This window comes from Eublepharis macularius, chromosome 9 (genome assembly GCF_028583425.1).
Source record: "Eublepharis macularius isolate TG4126 chromosome 9, MPM_Emac_v1.0, whole genome shotgun sequence".
NCBI lineage: Eukaryota > Metazoa > Chordata > Lepidosauria > Squamata > Eublepharidae > Eublepharis > Eublepharis macularius.
Window position 1 is genome coordinate 28,299,769 of NC_072798.1, and position 22,216 is coordinate 28,321,984.

Below are 22,216 nucleotides of genomic sequence, written 5' to 3' on the forward strand. Positions count from 1 at the left end.
TCAAGATGGGTAGCTGTGTTAGTCTGTCTATAGCAGTGGAAAAGAGCAAGAGTCCAGTAGCATCTATAAGACGAACAAAATTAGTGGTAGGGTATGAGCTTTTGTGAGCCATAGCTCACTTCTTCAGATACCAAAGAACCAGCTAAGCAGCCAATCTACAATATCACGGTCCCTTTCATCCCCAGCAAGCAACATACTTGAGGATATTTGACCTGAGCTGATTTTTGTAGGAAAATCAAATAGTTCTATGCAGATATTGGGACTGTATTTCATTCAAAGACAACTTAAAACCAATTTTGGACATTGATTTTTCACAATATGGGGTATCAATGGGCTTACAAAGAGTTTCTGATACCTCTTCTTCATCCTACATATTTACTTTGGATCTGTCATGAATAATCTCTGCTTCAGTAGTGACAAATTTGGAATACGAATAATCTCAGCTGCCCCATGAATAGATCTGTATGTATTTATATGCACACAAGGGTACACATGAGCATGTAGGGAAACCCCATTTGTTCAACAGAGCCATCCCATGTGCACAGAAAATATAATGCACATGGAACAGCTCTTTCATTTGGAATGGGAAAGTATGCATTAAAAGCTCTCATGCCTTAGACAGACATGTATCGGTGATCTGCCTTCAAATGTGATCCAAGTAATGTTCAACATGATGGTGAATTAGCCTCTTGGTAGACCAAATAATTCATTCATATACGTATTTAAGAAAATAAATGCACCAATGTCACACCTCCATGCAAAGAATTGCTTTTGGTCGATTCTCTTTGTGCCACTGCTTCAGCTTTAATTTAGTCTATGTTAAAAACAAAAAAAAATACACTCCAACAAATAAAATAATTTAGTTAGAATTTTCACTCATAAGTATGCAGGTTACAATTAAGCAATGGCCATATGACAGTAAATTACACCTCACAACTAACAGTAAAATCATAATTCTGTGAAAACTAGTGACAGATGCCTGAATGGCGGGTACTGTCACTATATCAGTAGGAACACGTATAAATGCAGTAACTGTCTCTAATGGTGAATTCTAAGCTTTTGTTATTCTAAAACCAGCGTTTTCATAAATTTCACTTCTTTTTTGGAGGATTTCTCAAGAATCAAATGCAAAGAGTAGTTTATGATGCACTAGTGCTGGTGACATGATAATACCCAGGCTGGCTTTCTTCATCCCATTTCAACCCACCAACTTCCTGTTTTGCTTTTTTTAAAAACACCGTCACAGGTAGCACATCTATATTCATAACCTTTGGCAAATTAATAAAAAGCTGAACTTACTAACCCCTACCCTTCCAAGCTCCATAACTGAAGGAAGTTTTCACAAGTGATGTTAAGAATGCCTCTATGATCCAATTTATACATTATTCTCTTTACATGTACACCTATTTTTAAGGGAGAACCAAAAACATACTATGTATTACAATACACTTCCCCAGTTTTTAAAAACAAAAGATTCGTGCACAGTGAGGCACTTCAAAGAACCAGGGTTGGCAGCAGCTCTTGGTTAAGCATAGCCTTGATGTCATACCCAGGTGTGCTTCTGGAGAATGTATGGAACAGGTTTTCACTTATTTTCTAGCACTTGAGTGCAATCCAACCTGATATTTCACAAGCTAAATTCTCATTATAGAATTTGATCAATGAAGCAATGGGAAATTTGTGATTGACACACAGTGCTTGGTAGATATTTTATTCACCTGCAAACAAGCTTCCTGAGATATATGACTTCTCTGAACTAACAGATGGTGGGTTTTGCATAAAAAATTAATTTTTTTAAATTTGGAAATTAGACATATGACATATTAGTCACTGTATTTACTGTAAAGGCCATTTGAGCTTGACCTTAAGCTACAAGGGTCAAGAGGGCTCTCTCAGACTGGCAAAGGGCTGGACATTGCCTTCCTTTTTCTCATTTCCATAAGCCATAAAAGTTAGAGTTGACTACAACAAGGGAGGGAAGGGGGCAGGAAAATGGAAAGGCAGAGTTGGAGGATCCATTGATGCTGTCCTGGCCAGTGGCCCATAAAACCCTGGAATTATTTAACGTTTCCATCACACCTCGGTGCAACTCTGGTAAATAATGAAAATGTTTTGATACCATCATATATAAAATTTAACAGATTATAATGTGTCACTTGTGAAACTCCCCTGAAAACGCCCATCCACTTTTCAGTCCTATCAGTCCTTATCTAAGTTATTACTACCAAAAAACTCCTTTGCTTTCTTCTTCTTTTTTGTAAACCTGGTTATTCCAGACTGAATGAATCTAATGACTATATCCTTGGTTTTATGTTTTTAAAAGGCCATAATTTCCACTTTGCAAACAACAGGATGAAGGGAAACTTTGAAGCTTCAGCACCAGAAGAACAGCAAGGAAGAGTGCAGGAAATGGCTCCCTTTGGAAGCACTGAGCTATACTGAACAAGAATGATTAATGTCCTGGTTTGTAACAAGTTACTCCGAGTCCTGCATCCGTGAAGTCTTAGAAAGAGTTTCATTAAGTAAATTCTTGCACAGGATCAATACTGACTCTTGCACATTTAGAAAACAGAGCAGAACATGTCAGCAGCATACATAACCCATCTTCCTAGGAATATTAGGGAACAACAGGTTACTCCAGATTACAAACATTGCTTCTCCTTCCCCAAACCAGGAATCTCATGTTGGAGTGGATTGTCATGTTAAAGGATGGATTGCTTTCTTTGAAGTGTTTAGGTTTTGGACCAGAACGTTCACTGAACTGAACAGTCCCAGCCAAAGCAGGCTTATAATGGCTAAGATGCTAAAAGCAAAAAGTTAAAGAGTTGCATGTCATTTCTTACTACCCCTTCCCAGCTCTCCTCCACATTCCTCGCTGCTGCCAAGTTCTTTCCAGGCTCGAGACTTCTGCTCTTGCTGATTTCCTTTTGAGTCTTGCTTCCACAGGAAGCGGATACCTGGCAGATTTGCAAGGGCATGAAAAATCAGCTGTGGAAATTCTGCGCCACTGTCTGTTTCTGAGAGAGTCGGAGGAGCTCCTCTCGGATTGCTTTGATGAGAGAGGCTGAAGAGTGGCCCGGCTGCAGGTCCTCAGTGGAGCTGTAGCAGAGTCCCAGGCCCAGAGGGGGGTTGCTGGGTGGAAGCTGAACAGGAGGTGCGGAGGGCTGTCGGGCCGAAGTCCTCTGCATCTGGAATACTGGTGAGGAGGAATATTCTTGATGTCCAGGCGTATGCGTCTGGGGAAAGGCACACAGAGTTACTGTAGCTCGTGCTTATGAGGCATAGGCAAGGAGATAAGGGAAAAACAACTAAGAACAGCAGAGAAGAAAACAGGAAGGTTCTCCTCATCTGAAATGTAAAACTGGAATGCTGAATATATGTAATTGTTTTGGAGAAAGCCAGAGATCCTCACTGTTTCCCTGTCTGAGATCCAAAGGGACAACTCACGCTGCCCTTCATACACGCTAAGGATGGAAAATTCTTGTTCTGACCAAACATATCTTGTAATATACCTCACTGGAAGCATGCTACATTTAAATTTGTTTATTTATTTTTATTTTTACTTCATTTATACCCCACCTTTCTCCCCAAGGGGGACCCAAAGCAGCTTACATCATTCTCCTCCATTTTTTTATCACAACAAACCCAGTGAGGCAGATTAGGCTGAGAGGTTTTTTCCTTTTGTGACATGCCCAAGGTCATCCAGTGACCTTCCATGGCAGAGCAGGGAATTGAACTTGGGTTGCCCATATCCTAGTCTATCACTCTAGCCACTACACCACAGTGGCTTTGGTCTGCTGGTAAGTTCCTTAATCCTTTTTATAGACATTACAAACAAATATTATTAACAGACTACTGAGGCTACAGTTGTGAAGGAAGGATGGGCACAGGGAAAGAGGAGCTATTTAAATCCTTCTTCCTTGCTCTGTTTTCCTATTGAAAATTTCCACTTCTGTGCTACTTCTTTCTTTGCTGGGAAAAACATACCTGTGCACCCATACCTTTACTGCGGCAGACATAAGAGGAGCTAGAAAAAGGCAATTTTCATTGGGACAAATGGGATAAGATGGGGAAGGATAAATAGCTTGTCCACCACTTGCCTATATTCCAATATTCCTCATCAAAGTGCAGCCACTAGAATGACATTGTATAACGTTTTTATAAGGAATCATGGCCCTATATATGTAATGTATAGTTCTGCACTAAAAAGAGTCACTACCTAAGAAGAAGGAAGCGAATCAGAAGTGAGCAATATTCTCTGAAGTGCAACAAGGTAAAAAAATAAAAATAAAGGAGGGGAATCAAACAATCATCACTAACACAACAGGAATAGATTTGTGTAATATGCATGTAGTGATCATAAAAAATAATGTTTGCACACCACCAATCCTTGCTTCAGCATCACTCCATAGGCTGTTGGAAGGAAAAACTCCAGAGTGGTAAAAAGGAAGTAAACTTGAGAAATACAGATGAAAGAAAACCGAAGAGCTACAAAGCAACACTGAGCCAACAATGTTAACAATGGCAGGGTCATGCAAAAGAAGCTTACTGCTTGACAGGGAAGGGGGAAATCAAGCATTTAGGAATGTATTTCAACAAGAACCAGCAAGTGATAGTTTCAGTGCTGTGTTCTGTAGCATAACACAAACATAGAGACAGTTCAAATCTGCCCAAGTGAGAGACCATAGGGACCTCACTAGAAGCCCCATTAATCAGGGATTGACTCTCTGTGTTGCTGGTCAGAAGAGGGAGGTGCAATCATTTCCAGATAAGACAGTGACACACAACCCAGAATCTGTTAGGCCTGGGGAATCAGGTGACACTAGAGGGCCAATTCAGTACACCACTGGCTGACATAAAACTCCCCAAACTGCTGCCTATCTTCAGTCAAGAGGCTCCTGGATCCTCATTTTGTTTTTCCAGACCACTTAACTTTGGTCTGCCAATAGTGTTTGCCTACTCTTAGTAGCATGCAGCATGATGCGCCCGCTTTTTGAGGCCTACGCCAAGGAGCCCAGAACACAACCTCCCCATTGCTTAGCTGTAGCTGAATGTCATTGCAGTTTCCTTACCTGCTACTCCCTTGCATGATGTCACGGCATGTGGAAATTACTAGATCACCAGTTCAACACAGTGAATATGCCAGTGACACAGCTACCAGAAGTCACCCCCATGCAGGGGGTGTGGGAGGCCCCTCTCTGGTTTTTGTCAGACCTCTCTATCAGTAGAGTTGAGAAGTTCTAAGTTCTAACTCTTCCTTCTAAAAGTCAGGTCTGTGTTGTGATTGTTTTGGTTTTCCAAATCGCTTTGTATCTGCTTTTTCCAATAAGCCAATTTAAGACTATTTGGATGCAGACTTGGGAGAGGTGGGGACACAAAAAAAATGTGCAACAACTTAAGCATGTGGGGTTCAGTTACAAGGCCACATTCTGAAAGGAGCATCTTGTGTGAATGAAACAGGCTATAAAAACTAAAACATCATCAAGTGATTTTCAAAACCCCATTGGCTCTTTGTGGTCATACTCGTGGTCTCTTCAGCTCCACAGTCAGTAGTCACATTTCTCCAATGTTAACAACTAACAATGCATTACCAGCACCAGTCAGACAACCTGAGCAATTATTGTCAGTGCTTCCTACCTACACTTGTCTCAGAAATAGCACGTTGGGCGAGCAAAACCCAACCAACTTGGCACCAAGTTCACAGAGGGTGAGAGCCAAGGGTATGAAAGAAAAGGACAGAAAAGCAGAGATTCAGATGCAGAAGAGATAAAAGTAGCAGCTACTGTCCAATCAGTAAGTAAAAATGTCTTGGGAAGAAATGCTCAAACAGCAAGGAATGCAAAAAAAAAAAAAGTTAGCTGAACACAAGACTGCTTCAGAAACTATTCAAATACGAAGCACAGTACTCACTGCATCTCTCCTAGCATATTCATCCTCTCCACGATACGGGGGCCACCCTGGTTCCCCCGGCTGGCCATGCCCTGCTCTGCCTGAGGGGATCTCCACTTGTTGACCTCCGATCCTGCTAGCAATTCCCACCTGAGTGAGGTGCTGTATCTGAGAACCTTAAAAGCAAATATTGTTGTGTTTTTTTTTTCATTTTTACATGCAGCAACAGAAGTGCGAAGGGCAAATAAAACTGACAGCAGGGACAGTGATAAACACAAAAGTCTGAGAGTTGGAAGGTGCAGAAAAAGGGAACCAATTTTAATTAATTAACCTATGTCAGTGAAAGGGTGAAAAAAAATTCACTTGCATGCAGTGCTGCATTTTCCCAGTTTATCCTTTGCAGAAGGAAGGGCATTCTTGGGAGGCTCAAAATAAGGACTGTGTGTGTGTAGAGTGGATGGGATAGAGGTGGGGAATGGAAACTATCTGTTGGCCCAGATACAGCCCACTGAATAACAGTTTTGGTAATTACGAACGTGTAATTTAAAGATTGACCACTGAGGTTTGCATGCCCTTGGTGGAAGACAGAAAAATATTTGCTTGTTGTAAGACACTCGGCTAGAGAGTAATAGCAGGACCCCAGTGCAGGGACAATAGTTTTCAAACAGGTCCTCAGAGAAGTCTAGAAAATGGCCCTCAGCTTTCTGTGCTGCTACACCTTTTAAGAGGCACTGGCCATAATTTTACATTTTGGCCAGGCAGACAATCAGAACTTTGGAGCTGACCTCTGGCTGCTTTTAGCACTATAGTTGAAATAGAAATACAAAATATTTTTAAGTTCAAAACTAGTCAGTCAGTGTGAGCATATGCAAATCATCTCTCCCCCCTTTGAAATACATTAAAGCATTGATTGAGAGAGAACAGGCCCTTGATTATGCATGTTTTAAAGAGAAGGACTTCCATGGTGCCACAAAAAGTCTGATTTATTTTTCCTGCAACAGCTGCCCTTCTGTGTATGAATACATAGCATGAAATCAACTCCTCTATTCAGAAGCTACTGACTGTACTCTTAGAGTACTCCAATCTGACTGGTTTTTGGTAGATGACAGCAGTTTCTATGGCACTTATGTAATAGAAACACTAGGTCCAAAACCACTCCCTTTTCATCACTTCCTTGTTTTGTTGTATGATAAACTGAAAGTGTTTCCTATGCCCTTAAGCCATAAGTGATGTAACTAATTGATGCATTGTGGGACTCTTTTCAGATGATTAAACAAAATCAAGATCTTTCTCCCTGTTTGGAAAGCAATCTTCCTATGCTTTATGGGAAAAAATACAGATTAAAAATGCAAAATAAAAAATGCTGAATCCTCTGGCCTTCTAAAATCAACATATCTGCAGCTTAATCACACTTTCCCCCCCATGGATATGATGTACCAGTCATTTTTATTCTGCCTCCAACCAATTTCCCATAGCTATTGATGGAGGAGAGTTAGGAAATCTTTTGGGGATGTGCTTGCATACATAGTTACTAATGTTTTGCCCTGAGGAACACAAGTTATGAAGGTTTGTGTCTATTTCTGTCTTTTTGAAGCATTATAGTAATGCAAATGACCACCACATACCTCACAAACACACTAGCTATACAGATTAGTTGGCCAAACAATATACAGGTGTACATCTACCACTCCCCTCCCCTGTTGGTCCTCAACAGGGAGCACTGGTCATCCTGCAATTTCATTCAATGAAAGAAACATGGCATGCCTTTCACACACATCTCCTGGTATCTTGCTCCTTCCCAGATCCTCAAATGTAAATTATACTTATTTCAGTGGAAGGGTATGGATTAGGGTTACCATCTACCTGCCCTCCGCAGGCATTTGCTGCTAATCCACTCACTTGCTAGCCATTGCTGATTAGCACAATGGGAGAAAGTGGGGGAGGATTGTGTCCAAACCCAGAAGTCATGCGTGATGCTTTAGGATCTGCCCAAAAGCTCTATGGTCATTACCACAGAGATTTGGGAGATTCCTAGAGCATAGCTCAGACGTGACACCATTTCCAGGTCTGGACGTGCCCCTAGACTTCTTTGGCCATGACATCAACAGGCCTAGCAACCCTAGGATGGAACTCTCTACTTGCTTGTATTCTAAGTATGTTCAACAACTGAGCTGCTGCAGAGCCACAGCTGATTATAATAAGTGCTGAATTTTAGAATGTGGCCATTTAGTATGATCTGACAACATGGCAGTGTATGATAGTTATTAACCTTTAAGTACCTGCAGTGCTTCCAACCGGTCGTGGCCGCGCTACTGATGGCATTTCCTCTGAGTAGATCCCTCTAGTGGAATACTGAACGTCAGAAGCTTGCTGATCTGGATGCATTAATTCAACAGGCGGATGGAAACCCGAGCCAACATTTTGCCTGCTGGCAGAGACACAATACAATAAACACCCTGCTAACCAACCTGTCTTGTAAGCAAACAGCATCACAGATGCAACTGGACAACTTGCCAGCTTTCTGCTCCACAACAGCACTTCTCCACTCACCCACTGCCCCATGCAACACTATATGGGCAGCCGCCACAGCACTATATCTTGTTAGAGCTGTCCTATAAATGCTTTGTGTGTGTTACAGTCTTTAGCCTTAAATATCTGGTTAGAAGAGAACGACTCTTAGATCCTGCAGCATTTTAAGACTAGAGCAAAGGGAAGTCTGTGGCACAGCTACCATCATAGCAAGTGAGATGGATTTCAACACAGGTTGAAATTTGTCCTCCAACAATGGCTTGGATCCTGTTGAAAAGATGTTCACTGATTCCTCCCTCCCCTCCTGTCATAGCCCTCCAACTCCCCCATCACGCGCTCATTTTTCCTGCAACAGCTGCCCTTCTGTGTATAAAGCATTTCAGATCTTCAACTTTCTGGGGGGCATTTCAGATCTTCAGTGCAGGGAAATTTTAGACAGAATCCAACCCACTCTTTGCAAGCTTTGAACAGTACATACGCAAACATATTTCAACGCCCTAATTGGTAGTGAAAACAAGCAGCCCATACAGGAGCAGGATCAATTATCTTGAAGGAAATAGGGAAAGCCACTGTGAAGAAGAGCTTTTAGATCAAGCATGATCTCAACTCTCAACCAAATTCTTTTAAACACAGAAATGAGTTTAAATTCTTCCAGTTCAATTGCTGTTATGATATCCCCAATGGCCGGCATCGTTGCAGTAAAGGAGAGAAATTCGAAACGTTGCCATTGGATTGATCCATTAAACCCAGTCATTTTAACAGTCCCTAAAGAGAAAATAATTAAATGAAAAGTTTGGATCCAACCTGATTTGCCACCAGCATTAGGGCATTTCTGCAAATGGAAGGGGGAAAAGGAGGCTGTTACCAATTTCCCCCTCCTGCTGCAGGCCTCCCAGCATTGGCTTGTAACCAATGAAGCACGAACTAAAGGCATACAGCGTTTTAGGCATTCCTCTCAACCAAAGTCTCTTTAAACCCTCAGAAATGGTTCACCTGTGGAGGGAGGGAGGGAGGGAACAGGGAGGGAGGGAGAGCAATTTATCCTCTGAAACTCCCCATGGAACTTATTTGGGGAAATGCCACCATTTGAAGATTCTTTTCCTTTTCCCCAAAGGTATCTTCAAATATACCTTAGGAGAGTGTTTCCCAACCTTCTGGTATGGTGACTTACAAATCCAAATTTACTTGGTATAGTGACCCACCTAAAAAGGAAAGACAAGAGCTTGTACAGATTTTTAAAATCTGCAAAAATCCAAGACATACTTTCACAGGCTTTGTGACCAACTTTGAGGTTGGAAAATATTGTCTTAGGAGATATTAATAGTGTGGAAACTAACACAATTCAGTGCTAGACATAGGGATAGATTAAATCAGTGTATTTATTAATTAAATAAGAGAATGAACTTCAATTTAAAGTATACTAAGCCAAGGAAAAAAACCCCTAACTACCGTCTGTGCAAATACACTGTTTATATAGTACCTTTTCTATTTCCATTTCAATAACAACATTTGATTTATATACCGCCCTTCAGGACAACTTAATGACACAGTCAGAACAGTTTACAAAGTGTGTTATTATTTTATCCTCATGACAATCACCCTGTGAGGTGGGTGGGGCTGAGAGAGCTTTGAGAGAGCTGTGACAGATCCAAGGTCACTCAGCTGGCTTCAAGCGGAGCAGCGGGGAATCATGCCCAGTTCTCCAGATTAGAGTCCTGCTGCTTAACCACTCCACCAAACTGACTCTCACGTGTATCCAATGCACACACTTCCCTTGGCTGCTCTGTTAATTTAGCTTTCCAAATGTGATTTTCTTAACAGTTTTTCCTTCACTCTCTTTCCCAACTTTCTTTCTTTGCCCAAGTGCTTCTGATTGACCCTAACAGATTCTAATGGATCAGCTAAGTTTCTCCATGCTCAGAATGTCTAAACTAAAACCCTCATTTTGTTATACCCACTACCTGTGTAGCTATTCATTCATGCTGGTTCCACAGTCCCAGGAATAATCTTTCCAGGGTTTTAAAAGGAGCAGAGACAAATGCAGGAAAATCAGTGTCCTAGAGATATTTCATTAGATACAAGCCATTGTTCCAGGGGTATCTCTGATCCTGGGAACAGCGCTGGATGGGAGGGAGTGCAGTGGACTGTAGCTAGAAGGTTTAATTCCTTTCACTGAGCTCCACTCATGTTACTCTGGATCCAAGCCAAAATCTAAAAACATCAATGTCTGGCATTTTGAGAAAGAAACCTGGAAAAATATTGAGCAAAATTTCACCTTTCCATTCTGCTATGCATGCCCCAATGCAAGTTTTATCCATTCACAATTAATGTTTTCCACCTCATCAACTGTATTTTTGATCAGTCCTAGAAACTTGCATGTTTAGAATTGGCTTTTGGCAACATATAAGTGCCTCTTGGGAAAATATTAAAAACAGATCCAGTAAGAGCACATAATTTGAACTCTTGCAAAACTGTAGCACTTGCACAAAGTGTGTTACTGCTTGTACAATTTGAAAGTTTAAACAGTTCCTAAAATATAGCCTTACACTGCTCTCATGAAAGCCCCCCTCTCTTATCATACTAGAAAGAAAGTATAGGTATGCAGGTTGGTTCCAGCCCACTGAAAACCTTGATTAAATTACTGAGGAGAAATTGAACAATGTGTTTTTCCAACCACTCTTCCAAGAACTGGCTACTTAAACCACTTGACTGTGACATTAATAATAGTTCACTGCCAAAGCCAAGTTTTTAAAAAGGACATACCATAACCCCCCCTCCAAATCATTCATTTCCCAAGCCTCATAGAAATAGAAGGCAGTGAGAGCATCAAAGAGGCCTTTATTGTTTAATCACTTAATGAAATTTTTTTCAGTCTCTCTTCAGGAATGAGGTATTCACCTGTAATTTAAGAAAAATCAGCATTGCCTGAATGAAAAATAATTGCCAGCTACGAAGCAAGAGAGCCTTGCTCAGCTGTCTGAAGGCCAAAATGTTTTAATGTCATTGTAGATTTGATACTGGCTGTTGTTCTTTACTGTTTTGTCTGCTACCTCAATTGCCATTTTTGGCAGAGAAAGCTGCTTATAAATGCTTGAAAATCAGTCAATTAAATTACTATTGTCCCTGCTAATCCTGTCAGGGTCTTTTCGTTTCATGCCCTCACCCCGCCCAAACTTCTGCCGCTCCATTTCTCTCTCACTCTTTCTGCCAATGTGAAAATGTAATATCATTGTGCAGTGCCTTCCCTTTCCCTGGTTAAGCTTATTGCCTGTGGAAAGTGAGGGATAGGAGAACTTCTGGCAACATGACATCATGCCATACACTATCTTGAAACTAGACATTCCTGAGAGCAGAGGGAAAGGTGGAGGGTTGTTGGCCCACAGTTCTTATATTGACTAGCTTAGGGGCCTTTAGCACTTAACATATGGCCCAGGATCAGAAGGAAAGTAATAGCTGTAGTAACAAACAGCAGTTCCAGTCACGATATTACCAGCTGGGGGGAGGGGGGAGAATCAGAGAACTACCTTTGTAGCAGGCCTGGTGCTGTTGGAGGGGTCATTCCAAATTCCATGTATCTCTAGAATAAGATAGTAATAAAATACAATTTTAAAAGAGAGAGACTTACGTACAAGAAAAACACATGTCCTATTTAAACATCTTTGGATCTACAAATTTAGTGTTTCTTTCAGCAGATGACCATAAGAAACTACCAAAGACAAAGGAGAAAGCGAAGAATATTGCAGCGATGTTGACTTTTGTCTACTTCTCAGAACCAACACTTGTTAGTCAGCATGGTGTAGTGGTAAAAGTGTCTGACTAGCTTCTTGGAGATCCAGATTCAAATCTCCACTCTGCCATGGAAGCTTGCTTGGTGATTTTGGGCCAGCCACTCTCAACATAACCTACCTTAACTTACTGGTTTGCTCTGAGGATAAAATGGAGCATGGAAGAATTTTGTAAGCTGCTTTGGGTCCTCATAGAGGAGAAATGTGAGATATAAATATCTAAATACATAAATAAAATAGAACTCCTCCATGCGGACCCACTGCAGGCCTCAGACCCTGGCAACTATTCCACTGTGAGGCCTAAGGCGACTGGCTGGATGGTGGGGGACCATTCATAAGTGTTTAAGGGGAAAATGATATGCTAGAAGGCTTCCTGGAAGCCTCTGGCAGGCTACTACTGGGAACAGAATAGTGAACTAGATGGATCCTCGCATGATCTAGCATGAATGTTTATTGTTTGATTAAAGGGGCTGAATTAAAGCAGAGCCGCACCATTGTTAGCAGGATTCTTTTCACACCCCACCATAAACTATCATGTTCTCTGCATTGTGGCCTCAGCATAGAAATAAATACACCGCCCTAAGCTTGTGACAAAAGTGTCAAGACCTGCAAAGGACCATTAACTTAAGCAAAGCAGTCATGCTTATGCAAGCTCAGGACTGGTTCTGACTTTGTTTCCTACAGACACCTCTTATAAAGATGCATGGACACATTGCTGTATAATGCTATCTACCAAGCAAGTCAGTCAAAAGAAGCAAATAACCAGGCTTATGTTATCTAGTAAACCAGTGCACTAGCTCAAGGTGGAGCAGGGAATAAGATAGGATTGAAGGGATCACTTTTTTCTTATTACTACATTGATTGTACAATTAATCCTGAATCTTTGGAATACCATGAGCTATAAATGTAGATCAGCAAATAAATAAAAGAACTGAAAGCAGCTAGGCATTTCTGTAAACTTTAGAACAGCACCCTGAAGTCTTGAAAGGCTGCTTACTGTGTGAGTCGGACCATACGGTGACCCCCACTGGCTGCCAGAGGTCTCTCTTGCTGCCCGAACCGGTGTGTTGTTTGTTGGCTGTCCCCCTGACCCTCCAGGGTGCGTGATGGCAGCAGAGCTGTTTGTTTGGCTACTGGGGGCCACCAGGGCAAAGGCATCATCCAGGAGAGAATGCATTGTCTGCCGGGCCTCTTCAATGGAGGGTTGAGGAGGGATGTACTGAGAAGGATGAGGGGGCAAGCCTGAGTACTTCCCCAGCTCAATTGATGAAGGTGTTTGGGGTTCAGCAGGAAGATCAGGATCAGACTGGAAAGGGAACAGAAAGACAGTGACGTGAGAGAAGGCAGTGGCAGTACTGCTAATGTTGCACTGAATCAAACCAGACAGGTCAAGCACTTGGGCCTGTGATTTTCCTCACACAAAGGAGACGTAAGTCACTGACAAGGTGTGAAAGAGATTGGGTTAAATATCTTTGTCTTCCAGAAACTCTTCCTCAATCTTCAAAGCAGCTACATGAGTTTAGAAAACAAAACTACAACCTGTGAAACACCCTGATCATTCACATTATGTCTAGTTTGAACCCAAGTAGCTTAGATTACCACAGGGATATTTGTAAGTCACAATTCGTTTGACTGTGAGAATATGGGCTAGGCATGTAGATCATTAAAAATACCCCCACATCTAGAGTAGATAGGTGGGGGACTGTTACTTATCCCAGAATGCAGTACACCGAGGATGTCAACAAATGCATGCAATCCCCCACTACACTGCCTTTCTACTAGCTAACAGCTAAAACACATCAGTGTATTCATATTTTTCACATTATACTTAACTTCAAAACAACATGATTATAATCTTGGGCCTGTATCTTTTCTACACAGAAGTGAAGTCTAAAGAATTGTATGTATGAGGAGTATTTTTCCCTAAAAGGTGTGGGTGTGGGGGGTGGGGGGGACATGCAAACAAATGAACAAAATCCTCTAAGAGAACTTCAGTTATATCAAGCTGAGGACCAACAGATATACCTGCACATTTGGTAATTCCATCACCCACTACCTCCTAAATGAACTGTGGGATATTTGAGAGCATGTGTATGTGGAAACATAACACATACTGTCTCTGCCTTGGCCACAGACCACCAAGTTTAGTCTGCCATCACTGCTTGGAATGGGTTTGTCCTGAAAATCAGCCCTCCGCCACCAAAGGCATCTTCTTGAGCCCCTGATTATACCTGCCTTCCTTAGCACTAAATGAATTCAAGACAGAGCTGTAATCAAGACAGCTCATAACGGTTATGGAAAACCAGAGAGATTGTTTTGCATAATCATTCTTTGCATTATGCAGATTCAGGCAAGCAACACTACTGCTTCTTAAAAACTGATGCTTTTTCCCCATCTTACAACTCATCATAAAGCATTGCTTTTTTAAAAAAAAAGCCAAACATACAATGTATGCAGAGTTGTTAACTCCTGGAGGCCTCTTGTAGGTCCCATCACTGTCAGTTGTGATCAACCTGTCCTTGTCTGCATCCATCGGACTTCCATTTAGCTGATGTCTTCGGCGTTGCCTTGGGGAACGTTTAGCCCGTGAACTACAATGACATAAAAAGAAGTTAAAAGCTAGCCATTTCTTAGCTTACCAGAGGAGACCTTCAGAACTGGATCTGTCGGTCCCTTCTGTACCAAGCCGTTTCTTAATATGGCATGTCTGAGCACATTACAAAGTCCATAGAGTCTGAATCACATAAAAGCCACATTGCACAACTCTTGTGCTATACTAGTCTGAGTTGACAATGTAGAAATCTCAGAGGGAAAACTGGTAACCTAGATGGAATGAGGCAGGAAGGAAAGTCCTCCACTGTTTTTTTAAATTCAGTTCTTCCCTGTTTTTCCATCCAAAGGGCCAACAAGGTAACTTACAATATTATAGGGGAAAAGGATGGCACCTAAAACCATCTGTGTTAAATATAACAACACTGGCTAGGACAGAGGCTCTTAAAGAGAGAGCAAGCAAAATACAGGAGGAAAAACACAGGCTCTCTAAGTCAGCCATACAGCCACTCTGATCTCAATACAATATAATAAACAACAGTACACAATTATGAAATGTGATAAATAAATTGATTACATCATCACCATTATTGATTACATCACATCTATTATACATTGTCAATGTATACATTGTCTATGTATAATGGAAGTGATGTAATCAATAATGGTGATGATGTAATCAATTTATTTATCACACTTTATAATTGTGTACTGTTGTTTATTATATTGTATGGAGATCAGAGTGGCTGTATGGCTGACTTAGAGAGCCTGTGTTTTTTCTTAAATATAACAACTACAATATAAATAACTGATCCAAACTATTAACAACAATAACATTTGATTTATACTAGATGGCCCTGGAAGTCCCTTCCAATCCTATGATTCTATATACTACCCTTCAGGACAACTTAACACCCACTAAGAGCAGTTTACACAGTGTGTTAATCATTATCCTCCCAACAATAACCCTGTGAGGTGGGTGAGGCAGAGAGAGCTCCTAGAAGCTATGACTGACCCAAGGTCATGCAGCTGGCTTCAAGCGGAGAAGAGGGAATCAAACCTGGTTCTCCAGATTAGAGTCCTGCCACTCATAACCACTATACCAAACTGGCTCTCTTAAAATGTGTAAACGATGGGGCCAAAAAAAGGAATAGCAAATAGATTAAAATTATACTCAAACAGCCTTGACATGTTTCATGAAGGCTAAATACATAGAGGAGGCAACTCCTGAAAAGCCCCTTGTCCTAGTATCTTCTCTTTATTATTACAGCACTTAGCCAGTACGTTAACCATAAATTTAAGTGCACATTTCCCTTGTCCTAGTAGATGCCAAACATGATGCAAGGAAGGAAAGGCATTAAGAGAGATCTTAATGCCCACTGAGATTTTTTAATAGGAGATGGTGCTCTCTGAGATACCCTGAAAATGCAGTGCCTGAAGAAGGGAGCTCCGACTCTCAAAAACTTACATCCTGAAAATCTTTTTGGTTTCTAAGGTGCCACTGGACTCAAGTCCTGCTGAACAATACTAAATTATTTTTATTCCTCAAGGCTCAGGATGTCATACATGCTGCTACGCATAGTTCTCTTAATCTTTTGCAAGTGAAGATGGTTACCTTAAACAAAGATCTTAGCTAATATTCTAAATCTGACATGGAAATCATGATACAACCTGCACATTTCCACATTACCAGAGAATGGGCTCCTTCCCCAATTCTGTATCATCGTTACCTCTTCCTGGGTTCTATGAAGACAGTCGGCATATTGCCCCCGGGGTCCAAGATCTTGTCTATCTGCATCTGAGCTTTGCGGTACATTCTCTGCTGCTCTTTGGTGTCAATGATAATCATGTCGTCCACAATTGGAAACTCATAGTGTCCTTTGCGCTTGGCTCGAAGTCGGATCTTGTTGCGGTGATGCTCTATTTCAGATTTATGCCTCAGAGCTGTTTGGATCTTTAGAACAAAGCCAAACACATTATAATATGCTTTGGAACACAAAATGTTCCTCAGTACTGTGGAATGGGACTATGTGGAAGAGGAGAAATGGACGACAACATGTTAAAAGCACACGTCTCAATAACACTCCAGTATCTCAGTCTCCAGCCTGTAATTCACTGACAGACTTTTCAGGTAGAAGAATGATTTCACACAGCATGATGATTAACAGAGCAAGGGCAATTAGAGAGAGAGTGCAGCGTGTGAATAAAAATGCATGACAAATAGCAAATTATATCTCCTGCAGGCTGCCATAACAGAACGGCAGTAAGAAAATGAAAAGGGAACCAGATTTTAGTATCTGCCTGTAACAGGAAAATTGAATTTAAATCTGGACACACCTAATTTTTACCCTGGGAAAAAATCTACTTGCAGATCATGTAACTGTAAGAACTACTGCCTCAGTAGAGCTCACCCAATGTATTTCTGTATGAGTTACTGCTCTGGGCAAGCCTCCTCTGAGCACAGATAATCCTGCTACATCTCTGTGTTGGGAATGAATGGATGGTCCAATCATGGATAAATGTGGCAGAATTACTTACTCCGGAAGAAATTGGCTGGGATGTAAGAGCTATGAATCATACAGAGACACACCATTCCTTCCTGTCTCCTATTTTTTTTGTTCCTCCTCTCATTAGTGTCCAGTTTTTAAAAAGGGTGGTGGTGAGTTAAGTTCCCTTTATGCCTTTTTTTAATCTGCTCCATGGGGCTATGAACTTTTTCCCTTTCCTGAAGATTCATATTTCCTATTGTAATTTGGTCAATGAGCCTTTTCCAAGAACAGAGGAACAATTTTATACCAGTTTTGTCATCAGGGGGTCTTCTAAAAAAATCCTGGGAATTGTAGTTTGGTAAGAACCTCTGTTAATAACTTCCTCTCACCAGGGAACCCTGGGACCTGAAGTTCTTTGAGGGGTGCTATTCAACTAGTTTATACATCTGCTCTGAGGGAAGGTTATAGTCTCTCTATCCCAAGCTGTAAAAGCCTTCATAAAATGCATTACCTCCTTGTTAATTTTGTTGGTCTCTGCTACTCTGTCGGAAAGTGGCTGGTTCTGAACTGGAGGTGCAGCAATGGGCTGCATGGCAATCAACTGGATCTTGTTGGGGATTCTCTTGCTGACTTCTGAGGATCGTGTCATTCTGTCCACATGCTCAAAGATGGAGGCTGAGGAGTGTTGCTCTGTTCCATTACCCATCTGTGGAGGGCCTAAATTAGAAGAACAAATGTAAGGTAGAAATCACTGTCGCTCCAATAAGCGTTAGGCCCATGGAATGAGTGGATAAAAGAACCGTCTTGCTGAAGGTAAATCTGGGTAACTTTGATAGAATATATACACAACAGAATACACACTTGGAATTTCATGAGGGAAGAAAGGCAGGGATAAATATATAAGATTCAAAGAATGCATGATTTTGCAGTCTGTGTGGAGAGTAAGATCTAGGATTCCAGCTAAAATGGCTGAACGTTGTTTAAGTTTGGTTTAGTGTACGAAGTGCTGGCAGGCACAGGTCTAGCTGAGACACCCAGTCTCCGTTAATTAACAACACCTGCAAGCGTCCTTTGAGTCCCAAGTGAACAGCCTTGAAGACCAGCCTTGGAGTCCCGAGTGAACAGCCTTGAAGATAAGGAGAAGCTCTTTATCTCATCCTCCCTGTCTATTCTCATCGCAGTAATGCCAATTAGTTGCCAAACCCTGATTGGTTTCTGAGTTGCCTGGTCACTGAGGGCTAGAAAAGTTGGCCTTTCAGTATGCTTTGTACCCTACCCTCTTTCTTTTTCACCTTGGCACCAACTTGGCATGGAGAACACCAGGAGGGCAAAAGAGAAGTGAACGTAAAGAGGACCAAATTCACATGCTGCAGATGGCACAAATCAATCAATTCCTAGAAGGTTTACTTAAACAGAGCCAGAATAGTTCCTTCTGCCAAAAATAGCTTCCCTATACTATCTTGGGTTGCAAACCTTTTTCCCTTTAAGAAGCCCCATGACTGATTTAGATGAACAGACATTTTATCTTTGACAAGGAGAGTGAGAAAAATTAGAAAGGATGGAGAAAAACATCTGTCAAACATGAAGGCATATGTGCACCTTCTAATGGCTTTTAACAGGATTTTTAGCCACCACAAAACTTGATACAGTATTAGATGCTCAGGACTGACAAGAAAAAATTAATAGCAGTTACCCCTCCCCACCAAAAAATCTACTTTATAAAGAATCAGATGAACACTTGTCACAGTATGTGTTATATAATGTGGGGTGTGACAAAGAGTATGCAGAGGATGATACTGTTAATAAAGAGTTAATGTCTGAAGGAGAGGCATCTGCCTCCTAGTAGCATCTGGAGGGAGAAGAGTTATCATTGTTAAGATGGCTGCTGTTGCTGTTAGGGCTCTAGGCTCAAGTTGTATAAAATTAAAATAAACCTGTTGAGTTCTTTTCACATGTGCCTGGGAACAGTTCCATTAGGGAACCTAAATTCCCATTATAACACAGAGAAGTATACAAGTATAAAGCGTAGATAATCAAAGCTGAGTTGCCAACAGCCTAGGAGGAAAAATGTCCTGTCCCTTTAGCAGAGGCTTAATGGCATGTCATCTACCAAGTCATGTTATTTGCCCCCAAGCCATGAAAAGCTTCAATTGCTCATTTCCACACATCACACCTCTGTTAAAGGGACACAACAATTTTCTCCAGGCTGTTGACAATCCTACCTAAAAGTCAAGTATACTTGACATATTAATGAAGACACTCTCATCTTAGGTCTTAAGCACAAGACAGCTGCATTTTTTAAAAGAAACTTACCAACTCTGTTTACTCCTAGCAGCATCAAGGGAAAAGATAACAGCATAGTTATCATTTAGCAAGCTACAGATGAAGAGCCAGATGCTACTGAAGGGAGGTCTGTTATATCAGTTTCTACTGTTTAATAGTGGAAATCAAATGTTCCGAAAAGGGCATAGAACAGGCCTCCAGTAGGTTAGTTAATCTACTTGCTTTCTGTATACAAGGAATTTTTAACATGAGGACACATTTAAATTTCAGATCCGCATTATGAAATGGTAGAGCCTGAGGAGGCCAGTACCACTTTTTTTTTAATGAAACAATCATGACTACTGTTGTGTGTTAGACTACCAGATAATTTATACACAACTCCTGATATCAGCACCATGATTACCCTGTTGTTACCCTCATGTTTAACAGACAGCTACTAACTTTGGATGGCCTGCATTTTAACACATGCCAAATTAAAATTCAAGTCTCAGTAAAAAAAAAATCTTTGAAACCCAAAAACTAATCACAGAATTAGAGCTGTAAATATACATACCCCCCTACTTGTTTAATTTTTTACGCAAATTACTATGCAAGTATAATTAAAAAAAAAACATTTTAAAAGTAAGAGTATATAAATGTATCTCAAAGAAACTATTCAGCAGTTTCTCCATTCTTAGTGCTGTGTCAGAGAGTTGAACTAAAAATTCACAGACGGATAGGAGGCTGAATACCTCTTGCCATACTTATTTTCATTTCAAAGCATTCACACGTGACCCTTTGACTGCAGAAGCAATGCAAGAGGAGAAGGAGAAGGGAGTGTTTAACCCTTTCCTCCTGTGTGCCCCTTTTCATATAACCCCCCCCCCCCCCCAATCACTACCTCTAGGCAACTAAAAATAAATACACAGAGAGATCCAAACACAGTTGTCCCATACAGCATGTAGCTTAGCATTATAATGTAAAAGGAACAGGGGAGAGAGACATACCAGCCTTGCCAACTCTGTGTGGTTTGGCCTCATTGACAGCAGTCTGTGGCCTGGTAGTTTCTTCTCCTGTTTCGCGTCCACTAGACTGTTCACTTGCTGTGGAGTCAGCATCAGAGGGGGAAACTCTGTAGGTATGAAAAAATGAATCATTTCTTTGAAAGTGGTACAATACTATATACAAAGATGAGTCAAATACCAAGAGAACAAACATGCACATCTTTCCCCTTTCACTTTCAACAGATTCTTGGAGCACCTTTACTCTGCCTACTGCTGCAGTCAGCAACATGCAGATTTCATCAAATAAAAGCTGACTTTTGGCAAACAGGACAGATGAAAGAAAGCATTCCGTCAAACAAAACGTGATTGTGGAATTCACTGCAACAAGATCCCAGAATTAGACAAATTCGCGGGTGATTCGGTCTGTAAATGGCAATTAGCCATGACAGTTATGTGGAATCGATATGTTAGATGCATTATACTGTCAGATTACTAGATACTGGGAACACACAGCAGCTGGCCAGTGATACTTTTCTCTAAAAACTAATGCAAGAAACATTTCTTGGATAAGCACATCAGCATTAAGCAAAGTAGGGAAGTGCAAGTATGAAAAACATATAAGTATGTTTTCTACCGCAAGATTAATTTTCAACAGGTTTGAAAACAGAGTGGACTGGAATGTTAAAATGGTCCAGAAGAAAGTCAAGTGGCCCTGGTGACACTGGAAGCCCCTGCTGGGACAGCTATGCTCACTCCTGGGCCACAACAAGAATGATGGTTGCCACTGATGGCACTGGAGGAAGCAAGGGACAAGCTTATTGCTACTGGTCAGGTCCAAAGCTGGGTGGTCCTGTAGTGTAGCCAACACCACTAGCATCTCGATATCAGTGACACTCCATGGCAGCACCTTGCTGGTAACTTTCCCAGGAAGTTAAAGGGCCAATCTGCCTCTGCAACATCAGAATGTTCAGTCACACAAATAAATCATATTAAGACACACTCCACACAGGCAGATCCCAGCTCATCCCTTTACTTCTCAACTGAAAATTCCAAAAGCAGCCAGGAGAAAAGACCTGAAGGAGCAAATCCTTGTGGATGCATGTAAACAGAAAGTTCCTGAGCAGAGGCTATTCCAATGGAGAAAAAAAGGCTTAGCTGAGCAAAATAATCCTCCACAGCCAATTAACTTTAATCTGTGCCAAGCGATTTCTCATCCGCTGAACTGACCTCCCTCTGTGTCGGACATTCTTGGATGGCTTTGAAGAGATCTTGGTCTTGGGGCTTGGCAGGTCACCATTTTCAGAAGGGGTGGTGTCCTTAATTGGTCCCGGCAGAGGAGTCGGCTCATGTATGATCAGGATGTCATCTTTGTTGTGCTGGCCTAAATGCTGCTTTGCAAAATCAAAACCTTTCACGCTGGGGGCTTGCAACTGCAGAAAAAAGGGAAAGCAGCAAAGCAATGCGACCATGAGCTGACATAAAAAGTATAAAAGATAAGACTTTGGCTGATGAATCCAAAGGTGTGCAGCACAAAAACAGAATAGGTATAAACAGCTGGAAAATATGAAGACATGAAAAATCATTTTCATGATATTAGATACATGGCCAGAAGGATCAGGGCCAGTTCCCAGTTTTGGGAGGCCCTGGGAAGAAAGTGCTCAGGGTCCCCCACATATCCACTACTAGGCTTCCCTTCTTGCCCTCCCAC

At 41.3% G+C, this 22,216-nt stretch overlaps 1 protein-coding gene across 1 annotated transcript in view; it reads right to left on the reverse strand.

The window, feature by feature from the left end:
• Positions 1-2,789: 2,789 nt before the first annotated feature.
• The window catches only part of KIAA1549 (KIAA1549 ortholog), a 128,038-nt gene continuing 108,611 nt past the window's right edge, over positions 2,790-22,216 (reverse strand). The window contains exons 11-21 of the mRNA XM_054987821.1: positions 21,736-21,938; positions 20,512-20,636; positions 19,556-19,570; positions 17,754-17,959; positions 16,484-16,707; positions 14,650-14,794; positions 13,201-13,509; positions 11,943-11,995; positions 8,169-8,317; positions 5,911-6,065; positions 2,790-3,236 (exon numbers count right to left, since the gene is read on the reverse strand). Of these exons, the coding sequence (XP_054843796.1) occupies positions 2,985-3,236; positions 5,911-6,065; positions 8,169-8,317; positions 11,943-11,995; positions 13,201-13,509; positions 14,650-14,794; positions 16,484-16,707; positions 17,754-17,959; positions 19,556-19,570; positions 20,512-20,636; positions 21,736-21,938 (1,836 nt within the window). The 3' untranslated portion in view covers positions 2,790-2,984. The remainder of the gene's footprint in view (positions 3,237-5,910; positions 6,066-8,168; positions 8,318-11,942; positions 11,996-13,200; positions 13,510-14,649; positions 14,795-16,483; positions 16,708-17,753; positions 17,960-19,555; positions 19,571-20,511; positions 20,637-21,735; positions 21,939-22,216) is intronic.